This window comes from Nelusetta ayraudi, unplaced genomic scaffold (genome assembly GCF_046127955.1).
Source record: "Nelusetta ayraudi isolate G7.1 ecotype Tasmania unplaced genomic scaffold, CSIRO-AGI_Nayr_v1 ptg000070l, whole genome shotgun sequence".
In the NCBI taxonomy this organism is placed as follows: domain Eukaryota; kingdom Metazoa; phylum Chordata; class Actinopteri; order Tetraodontiformes; family Monacanthidae; genus Nelusetta; species Nelusetta ayraudi.
The window spans coordinates 942,364-958,911 of record NW_027466120.1 but is presented as its reverse complement, the minus strand read 5'-3'; the positions used below and the strand labels follow the sequence as shown (position 1 = coordinate 958,911).

General features: G+C 48.0%; 1 protein-coding gene across 8 annotated transcripts in view; it reads left to right on the top strand.

Moving 5' to 3' along the window:
* prdm16 (PR domain containing 16) overlaps positions 1-16,548 on the top strand; it is a 166,414-nt gene that overhangs the window by 86,860 nt on the left and 63,006 nt on the right. For 6 of the 8 annotated variants that reach the window (XM_076042382.1, XM_076042378.1, XM_076042380.1 and 3 more), the window contains exon 3: positions 3,502-3,552. In XM_076042382.1, the coding sequence (XP_075898497.1) occupies positions 3,502-3,552 (51 nt within the window). The remainder of the gene's footprint in view (positions 1-3,501; positions 3,553-16,548) is intronic. The other 2 variants (XM_076042381.1, XM_076042376.1) reach the window with 1 other exon arrangement.

Genomic DNA, 16,548 nt, shown 5'->3' with positions numbered 1-16,548 from the left:
TTTGTAAGGTCGTCTAATTGGTTTGGCTTCTTGCTCTGCCCTTTTGTTGGTGAATTGTAGGACCAGAAGATTACACTATGGCCATTCTCTCAAGGTTGACTCAGTCTGTGGATGCCAAACCACATGCCCTTTATGAGCCCAATACAGAAACCCTCCTTGGGCTCATTTCTGTTGTTTTTTCACATTAAATGGATATGGAAATAAACCGAGCGGGATTTCGCTCCATCATTTCGGCCGTGACGGATCTTGCGAAAACACTGCGGCAAGTCCACTTGCTGAGTGTCTCTCCCCCACGTCATGTTTTCTTTTGTCTGCTGGGTCATCACGGCACGTCAACGTCACGCCATCGGCTGCGAAGCGACGTTGAGAAACTCCCGATTCTCTCCGGTGAGAAAACGCCGGGCTGTGAAACGCTAATAAAGGTGGGGTTTTCCCTGCCCGCCTGGTGTGAAAACATACGCCACAGACATGGTGAGAGACACGCGCTCACACATCCACACGGGCACAAATTCTCCCCATACGCAAAACACACACATAAGCCTAATGAGGGTCTGGACAGCTCTCGGTGGAAGGATTCTGCAGGTGGCTGCACTTTCATCAAGCCACGGCTGGATTTGTTTATGTTTGAGGTCATACGGGCCAGAGAGAGAAGTTTGTGTGCCCAGACACACTCTTACACATGCTTTCTAATTACCCTCGCTCTGGTGTTTTCTCTTTTCCTTAAGACATATTGACATGTCAGTATTCAGCAGCCTAGATACATAACAAATGAACAATTTTAGCTCACCCTGAGTCGTGGAAAATCTATCCTGCTCGACATAGGCAAGTCTCTATTTGGGTCGGTTTCACTGACATAGAGCAAGAGTCACTTTGAGATGATGGTGACACGTGCAATAAATCATAGCGCCGCTACTCAGTGGCCAATCAAATTTTCCCCCTCTAATTAATAGCTTATTTATTTGCTCCACTGGGTCTTGCTGCCAAGCTGTGCTCTTCTGTGTACGTCTGTCTGGTATGTAGCATGTCCGTCCGCGCATATACTGTGTGCCAGTGTTGACAGAGCATCCCCACCTGCCTTTGTGTTACACTTATTGTCAACAATGCACAAGCCCTTCCTTTTCAACACTGGAAAGCCTCCTAAACATCCATCGCTAATGGCCTTTGCAACCAAACAAGATGATAAATTGCGGAGAATTTAAAACCAGGGAGTCTCAGGGTGAATAATTTGTTTCTCACTAGCGTCTTTTTCTGCTTGTATTTCAGTTGCAGGAGTCTGAGTTTGATACATGCTTGTATTTACATTTGGCATGTAGCTGAACGGAGCAGTGGGAAAGTCCAGAAACTGTCTGGTGCCTGTTGAACGCATGGTAGCATTTTAGACGGGCCGCCAAGCTGCTGGTTCTGTAAACTGTTGCAGCTGCTTTTTGGTTCTACAGAAGTCTCTCTCTCAGTCATGCTCACTGGTTTTTATTCAAATATCTATATAAAGTTACAGAGACGGATGAACATTGTTACCTAATCCTAATGAACTTTTAAATCAATTTTTTTAAGGATATTAATACTTTTGGGTTTTTTATATTTGGTTAATCAAAGACTGAGAATATTGATTTAAATTTTGCAAAAGTCATCTTATTTGTTACAAGAAACCTTTCTTAGCAAAACAAAGTAAAAGTAAGATAAGGATGTATAGTAAATCAAATGGTTCAATGCACTGTTCCTGGCATAACGCAGAAGCAGAAATACATAAATTCCGAAAAGTAGTTACAGTGTATTCTGCTACCATAAATTTTACAGCATCCCAGAGATTTGCAGTATGAGCCTGTACTTTTGGTTGGGACTTACTATTTCTCACTGTACTTTTAATATCCTCTCTACTTTTCCATTTCATTTATGTTTTAGTTTTTAGAAATCCCAAAAATCAAAAAAAAATAAAAATCAAAAAAACACGGAAACAAGCCAAGCCATGTCTTGCTTCGTCGTTTGTCCCTCTGTTATCACTACACATAAATCAGAATCCGGTTGACCGACTATCAAACTCCACCGACCTCCTAAAAGCTAAGGACACAGCTGTTCATAGTTCCTTCGACCCGACAAACAGCCACAGAGAAACTGCAGCTCTTGTGTAGGACGGCATGTTTACTTTTTTTTTTCCCTCTTAAACTGAGGGACAGGATGGGCTCTGCACTGGTTCATGTGATGCGTAAGTAGGCTGAGAACACAGTTGTAAGTATCAGTGGTGTAATTGCTCCCATTTGGCGGGGCTAAGAAACAGACCCCTTGACAGCTTAATGGGGGCGGCCGAGCTTCGGCACAGCGGCGCACATGTGGCCCATCTGGTTCACTGTTGAAGTCTGAGGGGAGGATGACAGTCAACTTAAAGGTGCTACTGTGTCTCCACATATTTATATTATGAGAAATAAATAGCCTTGCAGACGGGACATCTTGATGCATGTGTGAGTTCATAATGACTTGTCGCCCTGAGGCCCTCGTGCAGAGAGCCGGCGTTAAAGACTTTTCTGTGAGGTTCGGGAGAAAAGCGGCACAGTCCTCCTGGCAGATTCCGCGGCAGATAAATGTCTCTTTCCCCAATCATGGTTGGGCCACACCAGTTTGGGAAACACAAGCTCTAATATGCGAGTCTCCAACATAAAGGCGGCCAGTCTTGTCACAACATCTCGGACAGGACACGTACTGTTGGACAGCTGATGGAGGATAGCGAGCAGGAAGAGGGAGGTGCAGCAGCGCCACGTGTCGGGAAGGCTCTCTTGCGATCAGATTTTTTTCCTTTCGAAAGAAGGCCACGACTGAAAAAGTGCCACTCCACTTACATGCTGTCCTGAAAACAGCCTCACGTCTCATAGTTGAGCCCATCAATGGGCTTCAGAGGCGGGGAGAAGGACGGAGAGGAGACCTGGGCCCCCGTCGCTGCAGCGGAGCAGCCTCATCTCTCCATCGTTCCCCTCCTTCCCTCATTTCCTCTGGCAGACACTGGGAGCATTCTACCACCCATCTGCCCCCTAGTAAATATTGCTGGAAGGCTTAATTATACACACACACACTCACTCACACAAACAGGCACAGCCTCAGCGAAATTTCCTGCAATGCTGGAGCAGAGAATTAACGTCAAATCTGTGGGGCATTCATTCATCAGAGCCTGTGTGTGTGTGTGTGTGTGTGTGTGTGTGTGTGTGTGTGTGTGTGTGTGTGTTTAGCGTTATGTTTGCCTGTGTGTAAGTGTTATTCTGACCTCTCAGTCCATTATTATATGGTCACATTTGTAGCCTACAGGCTCTGTGTGATGAACTGTGAACACCCTGTGCTCATGGCACCACAGCAGAGGCCTTGTGACGCTCAGCGATCAATATGTTCTTTTAATGTTTTCATAAACAGATTTTGGATTGATGGTGTCATTTTTTTTGTTTGTTTTTTTTGTTGCATGTGTCACCAACCACAAATCTAATCGAATGTTTCTTTTTTTTTTTTTTTTTTTTGTCTCCGCAGCAGATTATGAATGACCATGATGAGGCATCTCCTGACGGCTGCATCAAAAAGGTAGGATGAGACCTTCAAGTGTATGCATATAAAATTAGCGTGCAACCTTTGGGAACCTCCAGAAAATAGTCTTAAAATGGAATCAAACAATAAATAAATGAAATTTGGAATTTTTATCTCAACAAAAAGAAATGGTCTAGATAATCAGATTTAACTGACCAGTAAAATAACTATCCTGCGTATCATTATTTTATTGCTTTGTGTACAGTTTTAAAGGGTTCCATCGATTCACTGGAATGTTTTTTATTAGAATAAAATATGCTGACATTTGCCTCAGCAGAACAAAACAAAAAAGAAAAGAAAAAAAGAACCACCTCCTTCACGCTGGAGTGATTAGCAAAGCTTCAGAAACTCACCAGTCTAATCAAAGTGTAAGGGATGATAGACCTTCAAAGCCCTGTCATCTACACAAGCACACACACACATATGCACACACATGCACACCCGCTGACCGATACGTCCCATTGACCAGCCATTGACCACTTTATGAGGTGATAAATTTATTGAAGAGGTTGGGCAGTTTTTTTATGGCCGGTGTCGCTGGGTCACGACAGGACAGCAAGAGAGTTCATGTCCATCTAATGGCCCATGAAAGAACAATGGCCACGGCCCTCTCAGCCTCACAGGCACCGGCAGCTCTGGGCTGAGCTCTGACTCCAGTCGATGGCTGGGCGCTCGGAATCAATGGCTGAATATCACACAGCGGTGAAATACGGCAGCATTTTAGCGACGGTGTTTTGAGGACATTACCTACCGCCTCTCTCTGAATCAGCCTGCTGAAAAATCATCGGCAGTTTGGGAGGGTTGGAAAAAGTGAGTTTGTATGCGAACATTTGTTTACAGTTCTTTCAGGGCTGTTTTTTTTTTTTTTTTTTTGATGAATTTCACTTGACAGAAGAGAGTTTAAACCAATCATTAGTGAGTGGGGAGCTGCGGTCCTTGCCAACCATCCAGGAAATCTAAGTCGGGGCTTTCGATTGGGTGACCCAAGTCTGACGCTGGCTCTCTGCAGACAGCGCGGTTGAAACATGAAGAGCATAGTAACGAGATGGACACATATTTGGTCCGACAAAATTGCCAGATTACATGAAGAAAAGCAACGGAAGCCTTCTGTTCTCCACACGGATGAATTTCGCTTCAAAGTGTTTCTTGCTCCAGTTTACAATTAGAAGCAATTTGGCATGTAGAAAAACAAAATCGCTTTAAGCTTTCCACATTTGCATTCAGGGTCAAGGGTCTCGCTGCCCGTGGCCTCCATAAACAGGCAGGTATGCAAATGACTGGCTGCTCGGCTGATTTGAAGTCCTGCATTAGTCAATGAGCTTATTTAAAGAGTCAACCGCAGGTGGTTTGGGCTGCTCTCCACATGTTCGTACATTGTGACGGAGGGACTTTTTTTTTTTTTTTTTTTTAAAGGGTCGTTGCTATAAACTACCAAACCGCCGTCCACACGATGGTGGCCAAGTGCACGACAAACTCTGCGCACGTCCGTTTACTTCTGTCCACGGTGCAGGAGCAGCAACAGAAACACGCAGTGATTTGCAGCTGCGACGTGCAACAGACACAGACTCGGGTTCCCTCTGATGACCAAATACTGAAATGCATCGTAGTTACCTAGACTACCTAAAGCACACACACACACACACACACACGCACACACACACGCACACAGAGGCAGGCCACAGCTGATTATGCAGAGCGTAAGTTGCGGTGGGCCCTCGTCGGGCGCTGGCAGACCACATGCCTGTTATGAATATGAATGAAATTATGTATGAGCCATTCCTCATGACATGAGTCATTCATCCACATCGTGGAATTACGCACAACACGGGCAGCGCCGGGCGCGCACAAGGCATCGCAAACACGGACGGCTGCTGCCTCCGCTGTGCCATTACTGTCGCCATGCTTGATTAAGGCGCGATGTTAATTGAGTTTGTGGAAACCAGGGGAGCCGACCGCTGAGAGGCCTACGCCTCACCTCGCCTCACTGTGCACGTGTGCGGAGGCATTTTGCAGCTGCCTTTTTTTTTTGTTTGTTTGTTTTTTTTCAGCGAGATGGTTTTACACATTTTTGCAAACTGGCTGGATAATGTGCAGGACGACCGGACACCAGACAACCCGACCTGCTGCTCGCTCATTGTTTAAAGTGTGATTGAACTCGACCAGCACTGCAATGTTGATTGGATTGACGGATGGAATATGACGTGACCCCGTCAACAAGTGTCAGCTTTCTGACTCGCCATTGGCCGGAAGAAACCAATAAGGCAAAAAGATGCATGAATATTGACTGACAGAGTTCATCAAGGGCTTATTGACACTTTTGGTTCACTGACCTGGAATAGCGTTGCTTTAAATGAATCAATAAATGTTTTTGTTTTCGGGAAAACCTCTTGCGCAGCAAATTCAAGTCGGGAAAATATTATATTATAATTGAATTGGAGGGCTAAGAGGCACCATAACAACATGCAACAAAGAAGCACAGATAGTTAGAGTTTCTGTCACCGGCCACAGTATTTACACACTCACTCACACATGCACACACACACACACACACACACACACACACACACACACACACACAGTGACTCCATCCGCACTGCTGACAAAGTGAGTGTGGAGGCGAGCAGGGCCGCCAGTGGAGTCGGAGGTTAAGGCGAGGGATAAAACAGACGCAAAGATGTTGTTGTAGCTCGGTAAGCCCACTTACTGAAAGCTGCCCTGAGCTTGCAGCTCGATGTTGGTCTGCGTGTGTGTGTGTGTGTGTATTTGTCTGCGTGTGTGTGTGCACGCACGCACATGTGTGCAATTTTGTCTCCGAGATTTAAGGCCTTGGATTCATATCCTGTCCTCGCTTCCACACATCTGCATCCTCGCACCCCACCCACAGTCAGAAAATAAAAAGATGTGTTATCGGAATCCCCCCCCCCCTCCGCTCACTTCATCCGCCGTCTTCCAGCCGCTTCATCCGCCTCTCCTGCAGCAGACGGTGCGCTGTTATTGGAGCTACAGATCGCTATCAGGGGGCTATTGGCGATAGGATCAGGGATTGTCAGGGATTGTTTGCTTTGGTCTGGTCCGGCCACACGAAACAGAGCTAAATGTCTATTTGGCCATACAGGCTGTGTTATATATGTATGTGTATATCTATATATGTAGATATATAGATATATAGATATACACATACACCCTAGCAGAGCACATCTGACAACTTGTGTGACTCTCTGGACAGAGGTGGAAAGACAGGCCCTCTGTTTTTGTGTGTGTGTGTGTGTGTGTGTGTGTGTGTGTGTGTGTGTGTGCGTGTGTGTGTGTGTGTGTGTGTGTGTGTGTGTGTGTGTGCTGTGCATGTGTGTGTGTCTTGCGCGCGTTAATCCTCGTCTTCAGAGGAGCGCCGCTGTCCGTCCCGACGTGTGTAAACACTGCGGCAGATCACATGGCAGATAATGACTTCCAGATAGACACCCTCCATTCAAGCGGCGGAGAAAATCAATGAGCGCTGATTGCTTTTTTCCCAAGACGATCATCTCTGCCTGAAGGCCACGATCTGTCTCTTTCTGCCCCTGTCTCTCTCTCACACACACACGCACACACACACACACACACACACACACACACAAACACCGAATCCCATTCATTCGCCTCTCAATGAGATTTCATCAAACCGTGCTGCTTTTCACCGGGGATTTAGCTGCGGAGGGACGGCCTCCCTCGGTGTAACACGTCTCCTGCAGACGATCGAGTGTCCGATTCCTTTTGTCTCTCACTTTGTCCGAGTGGATGCGCTGCTCTACAGCACTGCTGACTTTATTCCCCCCCCACCCCCACTTTTTTTTTTTTTTTCAGCCCAGCGGCAGCCAGCCTGTTCTAACCACATGCATCTCTGACGCTGGCTGTGCTGCGTGTGTGTTTTTTCTAGTGCGGCGTTATTAGTAAATGGTAAAATGAGAGGGGCCGGCGTGAACTCTGACCTATAAGTAGATTTTTCCCACTCTGTGTTGAAAGAGGGGGGCACCAAATGGGGGTCAGCTGCAGTTGCGGCTTCGTCGGCGTGTGTGTGTGTGTGTGTGTGCACGCGCATACTCACCGTTATATGTGTGATTTTTTTCTTCCTTCCCCCAGATATCAAGCTGGGGAATTGAGTCTCTAAATACAGCGGCTAAATGACCCTAAATGTATGAGGGCCATTATGTGGACAGAAGAAGACCCGTGGGTCACAGAAGTGATCCAGCGCCCCCCCAGGCCATAGTTTACCCCCCGCCGACAGCGCCACGCTGCCCCCATCCCTCCACCTGCTTAAATAGGCTCATGATTGATTGATAATTATGATAATTTGTTTGAAATGATTATCTGGATATTATAATCACTGCCACCCCGGTGCGCCACGGGGCCAAGTCATTTTTCATAATGCCGAACGAGGCACATGCCCCCCGGTTACTGGGGTGGGATGGCTTTCAGTGCGGGTCGCTGAGCTTGACCGAGTTCTTGTGCAGTTTGGGCTCAGCTGCACGCGGCCGTGACTGCAGAGTTGGATTCACCAAAGTGTCGAGTTTCAAAAAGAGTTTCATGATATTTTATTAAGAATATATCCGCAACAATACATCTCTTTCTTTGCATTGCATCAAAGGCTCATTCTGCAGCCCTGTGTCGTTTTTTTTTTTTTGTTGTTGTATTGCCTAAAAAAATAGATTTGTTTTGCATTTGTCTTTAAATTTGAAATTTGCTGGCCTAGGGAGAAGCTCTATTCACAAGGTTAAAAAAATAATAAAAAATGAAATCCACTCCGATAGTTACCTCGAGGTTCTCGGCTCGCACATAAACAGACGTCACTCGTGCGAAGAAAAAAAAATACACATCTCTGCTCGTGAAAACAAACAAACCCCGATCAGGAAGTTCCCAAACATCATCTTGTCATTCTGGGCCTGTGGACAAACACACCTTGGCTCCAATCTTCCCATCTTCTGTCACTTTTCAGCAAAGGAAGGGAGTTGTGTGTGTGTGTGTGTGTGTGTGTGTGTGTGTGTGAGTGCGTTGGTGGTGGGGAGGGTGCAGGAATAATATTTGTGGTTTTTCGCTTCGCCCCGAGATGGCTTAATGATGATATGGGTCTCTTTCTTCTGCTGGGCAGGGTTACGTTTTAATGGGTCCTGAGTGACATGTTTTCATTTGGCTCCATAACCTGCAAGCACCCCCCCACCTCAGTTCACCCCCAGCCCACCATTATCCCCCAGCAACACCACTACCACCGGCTCACCACCTTCTCCAGCCATCCGCCCCTCTTCAAAATATACATGGCCAAATCCTGCCCTGTGTCAGAAGAACCATGTTTGAACGTGGAGGCGGTGAGAATTGAGCGTCCGCCTACTGTTTGTGTGCAGGGACGGGGCGGCCGGCGCACTGGCAAATATGTCCAGATTGAGCTCACATGGTTGAAATCATCCGTGTTGGGTGTGTGTGTGTGTGTGTGTGTGTGTGTGTGTGGGGAGGGGTGGTGTGTGGGGGTGTTTTGATCCCAAAGGCGGGATAATCTTTCAAAGCATACCATTTGCCTCCGAATATCATCTTGTGCAGACGGAGGTTTTAGGGAGAAAAGGAGGAGGAAGAAAAAAATTAGAGACATCGAGAGCCGGGTGTGAAATATTTAAAGGCTGACGGTCCGCAGTGGATCTCAAAGTGCCTCCGCAGAGAGAAGGAGAGAGAGAAGGAGAGAGAGAGAGAGAGAGAGAGAGAGAGAGAGAGAGAGAGAGAGAGAGCAACGTCAGGATGGGTCAGTCAAATCATAAAGCACAATCTCGCTCTCGAGCTTTCGGTTCCTCGAGCGCCCGGCGAACACACTGACTGAGTTGTTGACTTGTCGACCGCCTCAGAAGATTCACCCTCGCAGACACTGAGCGATGCAACAATAAAAAAAAAAAAAAAAAAAGAAAAAAAACGGCATTGATGTCACGGTCACATGGTCTGGACAAAGTCAGGGTTGTTAGCAGGAGGAGGAGGAGGAGGTGGAGAGGTGAAGACGGAACCAAGAAATGCTCTCTCTCTCTCTCTCTCTCTCTCTCTCTCTCCCTCTCTCTCTCTCTCTCTCTCTCTTTTTGTGTCCATCTGGGTTCTGTGGGAACCGTCGCCGCAGAATGCCGTCATTATTCCTCGCGAGCAACTTTCCCGCCGCCGCCGCCGCCGCCGAGTGACGCACACTCTGTTCATCGGCGTCGCGGCACATCTGCGTTCCGACTTTCAGCGGAACTGCGGAAAAACAAAAAAAAAACAAAGCAAAACAAAACGACAAAAACTTGTCTCGCCCCGTCCGCCCGGCTCCTCGCTTCGGCGTGGGCCTTGGCTGACGCGGCGCCATTGTCGCCGCCGCCACGTCACGTCACGACGGAGCCGAGCGAAGGAATTCCGGTGGGAAGGAGGCGAGCGAGGAGCGGCAGGGGGAGAGAGAGAGAGAGAGAGAAAGGGGGTGGAGCAGAGCCACGAGGTGAATCTCAGGGACCGTTCACATCAGCCCTAACCCCTCTCACCCCTCTCACCCCTCTCACTCCTCTCACTCCTCTCACTCTTTTCTTGTCTTGTGCCTCTCGCTCGCCCGCCCGCTCCCTCCGTCCGTCCGTCGGTCCGACTCCTTCGCTGTCTTTGTCTCTTGATAATCTCTCGCTCCCAGCGGTCATTCCCACCACATTCTCCAGGGTCACTCAACAAAAGGAGGAGGCCAGCGGCCTGACAGTGGCGGGGGCCGTCCTCCGTCTGCGCGCTAAAGAACGGAAGCTGAAGTCGCTCTCGAAAGCACTTTGAATTTCTGGGTTTGTTATGTTGGTGGATGGAACACCAGAGACGAGTGGTTTATTTAAGTTTCACCGTCTTTCGAAAGCAAAGCCGATGGCAGTGGGTTTTTTTTTTTTTTAACGGCGAGATTTTTATCAAAGCAATCAAATCTGTTACAGCAGTTAAAATAAATCAGAATACGCTGCGGTGGCTTCCGAGGAGCAAGTCTTCCCACTTTAACCACATTCAACATTTCTTGATCTTCTCTGGATCACATTAGTCTTCACACTCACACACACACACAAACACAACAAAAATCCCAGTGTTTGTGATGCACTGACATTTTTTTTTTTTATTCTTTAAATTTTAAAATTAAAAATAATTCATTTTAAAATCCTTTTCAAAGTCATAATTATGTATTGTTACTGTTGTATGTTCAGCATTCTACTGGCCACAATAATGTGAAGTGAAAATCTGGTGATTTATAAACTAGTGGTCTCTTTAAATTCAATTAGGACACATTTTGCTGGTGCTCACAGAATTTAAAGAGGACTTAAACATGCTGAAACACACACACACACACACACACACGCACACATTTTCTTCCCTGTCCGTCAAGCAAGCATGCAGTCCATTAAGGCAGACAGGGAGAATGCAGAGGGCCTGCTGGTGGAGCGCTGGTGATAATAACATGACGACCCACACAGCGTTGCCACAGAGACTCGGGAGCTCGGCTGGGGGAGGCGGAGAATAGAGGGTTGTGTGGTCCTGCCCGTCAGAAATATTTTCACATGTCGGACAAGGTAGATAAAGATTCATCAGTGCGTGAGAACTGTGTGGTGCACCGCAGCCTCCGCATCACCAGGGGGGAGTGTTTTATTTTCCCTCTGCGTGCCAAGAATAATATCCGGCCCCCTCGTCCTAATTTTATGTCTTAGACTCACAGAATTATTTTGCACCGTATTTGCTTTTCGCGTGTCATGCTTAAGAAAGTAGCGTTGGTAGCCACGCTAACGTCTACCTCGCCATCATATTTAGCTCTCCGCTCCCTTTTTTTTTTTTTTTTTGACAACCCGCCTAGAAATGAAACGCTGCCGTTGGAGGATGGCGTGAGAGATGGCGAGGTGTTGACACAGCGGTGTCTATACATAGGCGGCGGGCGGATAGTGCGCCGACCCAAAGAGGGAGCGTCACAGCAAGGATGGAAGTCCTCAGAGGGCAGGAGACAGCCGGCGGTAGGGGGAGGAGGGTGGAGGGGATGACGGAGAGGAATGCCAGAATGCCCAAGAGAGGCCCGGACTGCCAGTCGGGTCGCAGACAGAGCCCGTCTGGAGAGGGAGGAGGGCGGAGAGCGGGGGGCAGCAGGGAGAGGGTTAGAGGCTGGCCCCGCCAAAAACACAAGGTCATGTGAAAAAAGATCCCCCTCTCTCCAAACCATCCCACACACACACACACACACACACACACACACACACACACCTACCCATCCGTCTGTCCGACCATCCGCCCGTCAACAGCAGCTCGTCCTCGTTCCTCCGCATCGGCGTTCCGCAAGACAAAACATCTGAAAGAGGCGATGGAGGGGTGTGGGACAAGGAAGAGAGGAAGGGAGTGATGGGGGAGACAGACAGACAGACAGACAGACAGACAGTCTAACAGGACAGACGGTCAGAGCAACGGGGCAGACAGACAGACAGTCAGTGCCACGGAGCACACAGACAGACAGACAGACAGTCAGTCAGTCAGTCCAACAGGGCAGGCAGGCAGGCTGACAGACAGATAGACAGACAGGCAGGCAGTCAGGCAGATAGACAGACAGACAGACAGGCAGGCAGACAGACTGGTAGGCAGACAGACAGGCAGGCAGACAGACAGACAGAGTCTTAACAGGCCATTGGGGAGCTTTTAGCCCCAGTGGTACGTGAAGGGCGCCACGTGTTGAGGCTCCGGTTCACTGTCTTCATACCTCCGTCGTAATCGTCACACGCACGGAGTAGCATGTGTGTGTGCATACGTGTGTCTTGTGTGGCTTTCGTTGTGTGCTGTTGTCTATTGGGTGATGGCGCCCAGGTAGTTTGGGTTCGGAGCCTCGACTCGAGGTCGAGCCGAGGCTCCCACTAGAAATCACACAAATGCCAACTTTTCGAGTGAGCCGTTAAAATACAAGCGGAAGTTTGCTGAAATGACACCCCACCGTGCTCAAGTTGATCCTCAGCATTATTAAAAAGAAATGAACTTAAAGTGGCACTTTAACTTTCTTCATTCAGCGTGTGAATAAGGCAGTCCCTCAACATAAGGCAGGAATAAAAGGCAGAAAATAATCCTTTAGAGAAGAGTGTTTCTTCCGGCTACAGCTTTGTGATCGTATTGATGTTTTTAAACTTAAAACATGTTATTTTTTTCCATTGTTGGATATTTGAACAATGCATCTCATTTTCTTTCCCCATGGATTTGTCAGTAGTAGACTTGCAGTAGTCGACCAAACTCTGTCCTGACCAGTGGTCTCGTTTCTGGTTTTCTCAGTTTCTACTTTTTTTTTGCCTTTGAATCAGAGTGCTGATTTCTTGGAGCACTTTTTGTTTTGCAGAAATGTTCTTTGGCTGATGTGCGAGACAGTGGGGGCCGCTTCCAACCCCCTGTCATTTCATCAGTTCACTGTTGATGAAAATCTGCCTTTTCTCCCTTTTAATTGAACCTTTTGTGGTAAAAAAAAAATAAAAAATTGCAAGGCAAGACTTCCCGACTTAGCGGAGCATTTTATGCGTTGTTTTTCCCCCCCCTCTGTGATAGCTTTATTTTTTTTTGGTACCTGTCGCTGCAAAATTAGGATAATCCACCTTCAATCGCATTCTGAAAAAGCCCAGGTTGTCTCCTCTCGATCCCCACTTTATCCTTTATCCTCACTTCCTTCCCTCTCCCTTCCCTCCCCTCCACGGCTCTGGCCTCCCCCGCCGAACACTGTGCTCTTTGACTGAGTCTTAATCTTCATTACAGGGCATTAGTCCGCCGGGGAGGCCCTGTCTCGTCTCCCCGCAGCGCAGCCTGGCACTGTCCCGCGAGGGACGTCCCGCAACGGCACAGCGCAGACACCCTGCCAAACCACCCCCCACCCCCCAACCCCCCAACCCCCAACCCCCTCCCACCACTTTCACCTTGGTCAACCCTCCTTCTCTCAAATGAACTGTTAAATAAACGGCGGGCCCTAATCCACATGGAGGAGTGGGGGGCGGGGGGGCTGTTGGTAGCGGAGCTCTGGTCCGCAGAAACAATGGACGCGGCCCCCGGACCTCATGCTTCTAAAGCAACCATCAATCATACTCACCATGAGATTTCTCTTTCTTTCCCCCCTTCCCTTTGACGTGGATTTCATCATTAATGGCCGCACCTCGGCCGGCTCGGAGCGACGGCAATCTGGGCCGGCAGGTGACGCCTTCAACGCGCGGCCTGGTGTCGCAGGACGCACGACGGGGTTTGCTTTTCCTGCACTCTCTCGGAATGAAAACAGCTGTTCAGCCACCTTTTTTTTTTTTTTTGCGCATCAGGCCTTTCGCTATCTCATTGCTCTCCAACACAGCATCATTTCCACGCACGCACGGGGCTGCGTACTCCCTCCCCAGGCCGGTCGTGCAGTTCTTAAACAAACACTGGGAACGGCTGAGCTGGCTGACGGGGACAGTGGCCTGGCTGTGAATTAGATAATTAAAGAGAATGGCTAATTGAGTAAACAAGCGTCGGGGCCGTCACCCCTAATTAAGTGATTACAAGGAAGAGCACACTCAGCCGGCGCAGCGCTAATTAACACACACAAACATGCTCAGAGACACGTGTGAGGACAGGGAGAATTATAGTAATACAATGATTAGGTTGAGTGGGGGATCCCGGGAGAGGCGAGGCACACACACACACGCGCGCGCACGCACACGCACACACACACACACACACAGCATCATCCCCGAGAGAGGTTTTCTGTGTCTTAGGACTAATTCGTGGTGGATAATCCCTTTATTGAGAGTGATGTGAACAGGGCAGAGAGTGAGATTGACCCGCACTCTGCTGACACAAACGCTCAGAGACAAAACTCTTGACCCTCGCCGCGCAAACCAGAAGGCCAAACAAAAAGGCAAAAGGCTCAGTTGAACGCGATCGCTTCACAGATCATTTTCGTCAAAGAGAAAAGAAAAATTCATCACCGGGTATAATAATCCATTTAAATCCTTGCATCTGTTTTCATAGTTGATTGTGCGTCTTCACTCCGCCTCACTAATGCAGAATTTTTTTTTTTTTTGCGCGCGCGCGCTCCATGGAAAAGCGGCGTACAGTCGGGAGTCCACCTGGCTCCAATCTCAGCCATGACATTTCAGACGGAGATGCTCATGCGAGAATATTATCATAGAGAGTGTTTCCCGCAGTGGAATTATCCACAACATTAACCAGGCAGCCAAAGTGATTATTTAGCCCCACTTCTCCTTGGGGAATATCATAGTATGCATGTGGCATGATTTATTCTAATATAAACTACATCGAGACAAATATTTATTTTAACATTAATGGCTTTGCTCACTCAAAAGAGCCCCCCCCCCCAAAAAAAAAAAAAAAATGTGCAAGATACAAAATCATCACATTTCACGGCTCTGGGAACAAGGCTTAGATTCCTGTTGTAAAGGTGGGCTTATTATGCTTTCATAAGTCATTTTCAATCAGCTGTTTTTCCATAATACTCCACGTCACACGTAATATTATCCTTGAGCATTCAGGATTTTCACAGCAGAGCGCAGGAGCAGATCAGCTCGGCCCTAAAACCCACATACAATAGGGGGTGAAAAAGCATTAATTAAGAATCGCTCCAGGGACAAAGTCTAATTATATTTGGAGCAGAAAAAGATTTTCCACATTGGTCAGGATGACTGCGGCGGCGGTGTTATCTGCAAAAAAAACAAAACAAAAAAAAACCAAAAGAAAACAAGGCCGGCTTTTCTTCTCGCCCAACGGCGGCACTGCGAGGCCCATTTAAGATCCTGGGCTAATGGCCGCGCATACCTGTCCCCAACAAAACATGGCTTCTTAGCAGGTGACTCCTGTCAAGTCGCTCTGAAATAACAGGTAAATGAATTAGCAATAAATTGGACTTAGGGCCAAGAGGCAGGGGGCTCCCATTATTATCGCTCCTAATCACTAAAGAGATGCCATTCACTTGCCTGAAGAAGGCGGCATTTTTCACCGCTCGCTGGTCAACGTCCCCCTCAGAGCCACAACACATTTCTAATGGAAGCCTCTCTGCGTGAGCTCCAGCCTCCCGAAAGCCCCCGACCATTTCTTTCTTTCGCTCTCCTTTCTCTCCTCCACCCACGCTTCCCCTCCCCCCGCCTCCCCCTTTCTCTCCCCCCTAAGATTATCAGTTTTGATTACCGCTGGCAACAGGCTCTTACCAGCGGTCGGAAGCTGCGTCTCGCAGACCTGAAAGGCCCTCAGCGGGTCGCAAGCAGCTTTTGAAATTACGGGGCCGGGCTCAGAGGGCCAAAGTGCTCTGCGTGCCGCTGCCGTAGCCGTTTAATCAACTCCTGACTTTTGATAGTCAAATAATGGCTAATTACAGTAGCACCTGCCCGCAGGGTTAAAGGGTGGAACGGATTTAATGAAGGAAGAGATGAAAGAGAGTGAGAGAGCGAGAGCGAGAGAGAGAGAGAGAGAGAGAGAGGAAATGGGAGTGTAGGAGTGAGGAGTAAAAGAAAAGCAGCGAAGACACGGCGTCGTCTCCGCCTCTTCCCATACAGCCGCTCCAGCCGGAGGAGGTTCACCAACGCCACCGCCTCTCGTTTGCTGCTGTCTTTCTCACAGGAAGCACTCGGCGGGTGGGGCCGGACCAACACACCAAAAAGCATAAGAAAATACTTTTCTCATTTCTTTTGTTTGTTTGTTTTTTTGTTAATGTTAACGTTCGTATATTAAACCAATTCCCAGATCTTATTATCTCATTTTTTTTTTTTTCAAACAGAGCAGCCCGTCATGATTAATCATCGTAGAAAGAAACAAATAAAAGCGCTCTTTAGATCCTCAGAAAACAGCATATTGAGCCGTCTGATGTTCAGTTGGACCTTCCACGTACTTGGAGGGAACAACATTCTTCTGAAACATAAAGGATAGCCGCCCCCCCCCCCCACCCCCCCATTTCCAATTGACAGGCTAGAAACAAATCGTATTCTCACCAGACAGCATTAGCTTATTTTGGATGAACGAGCTGCG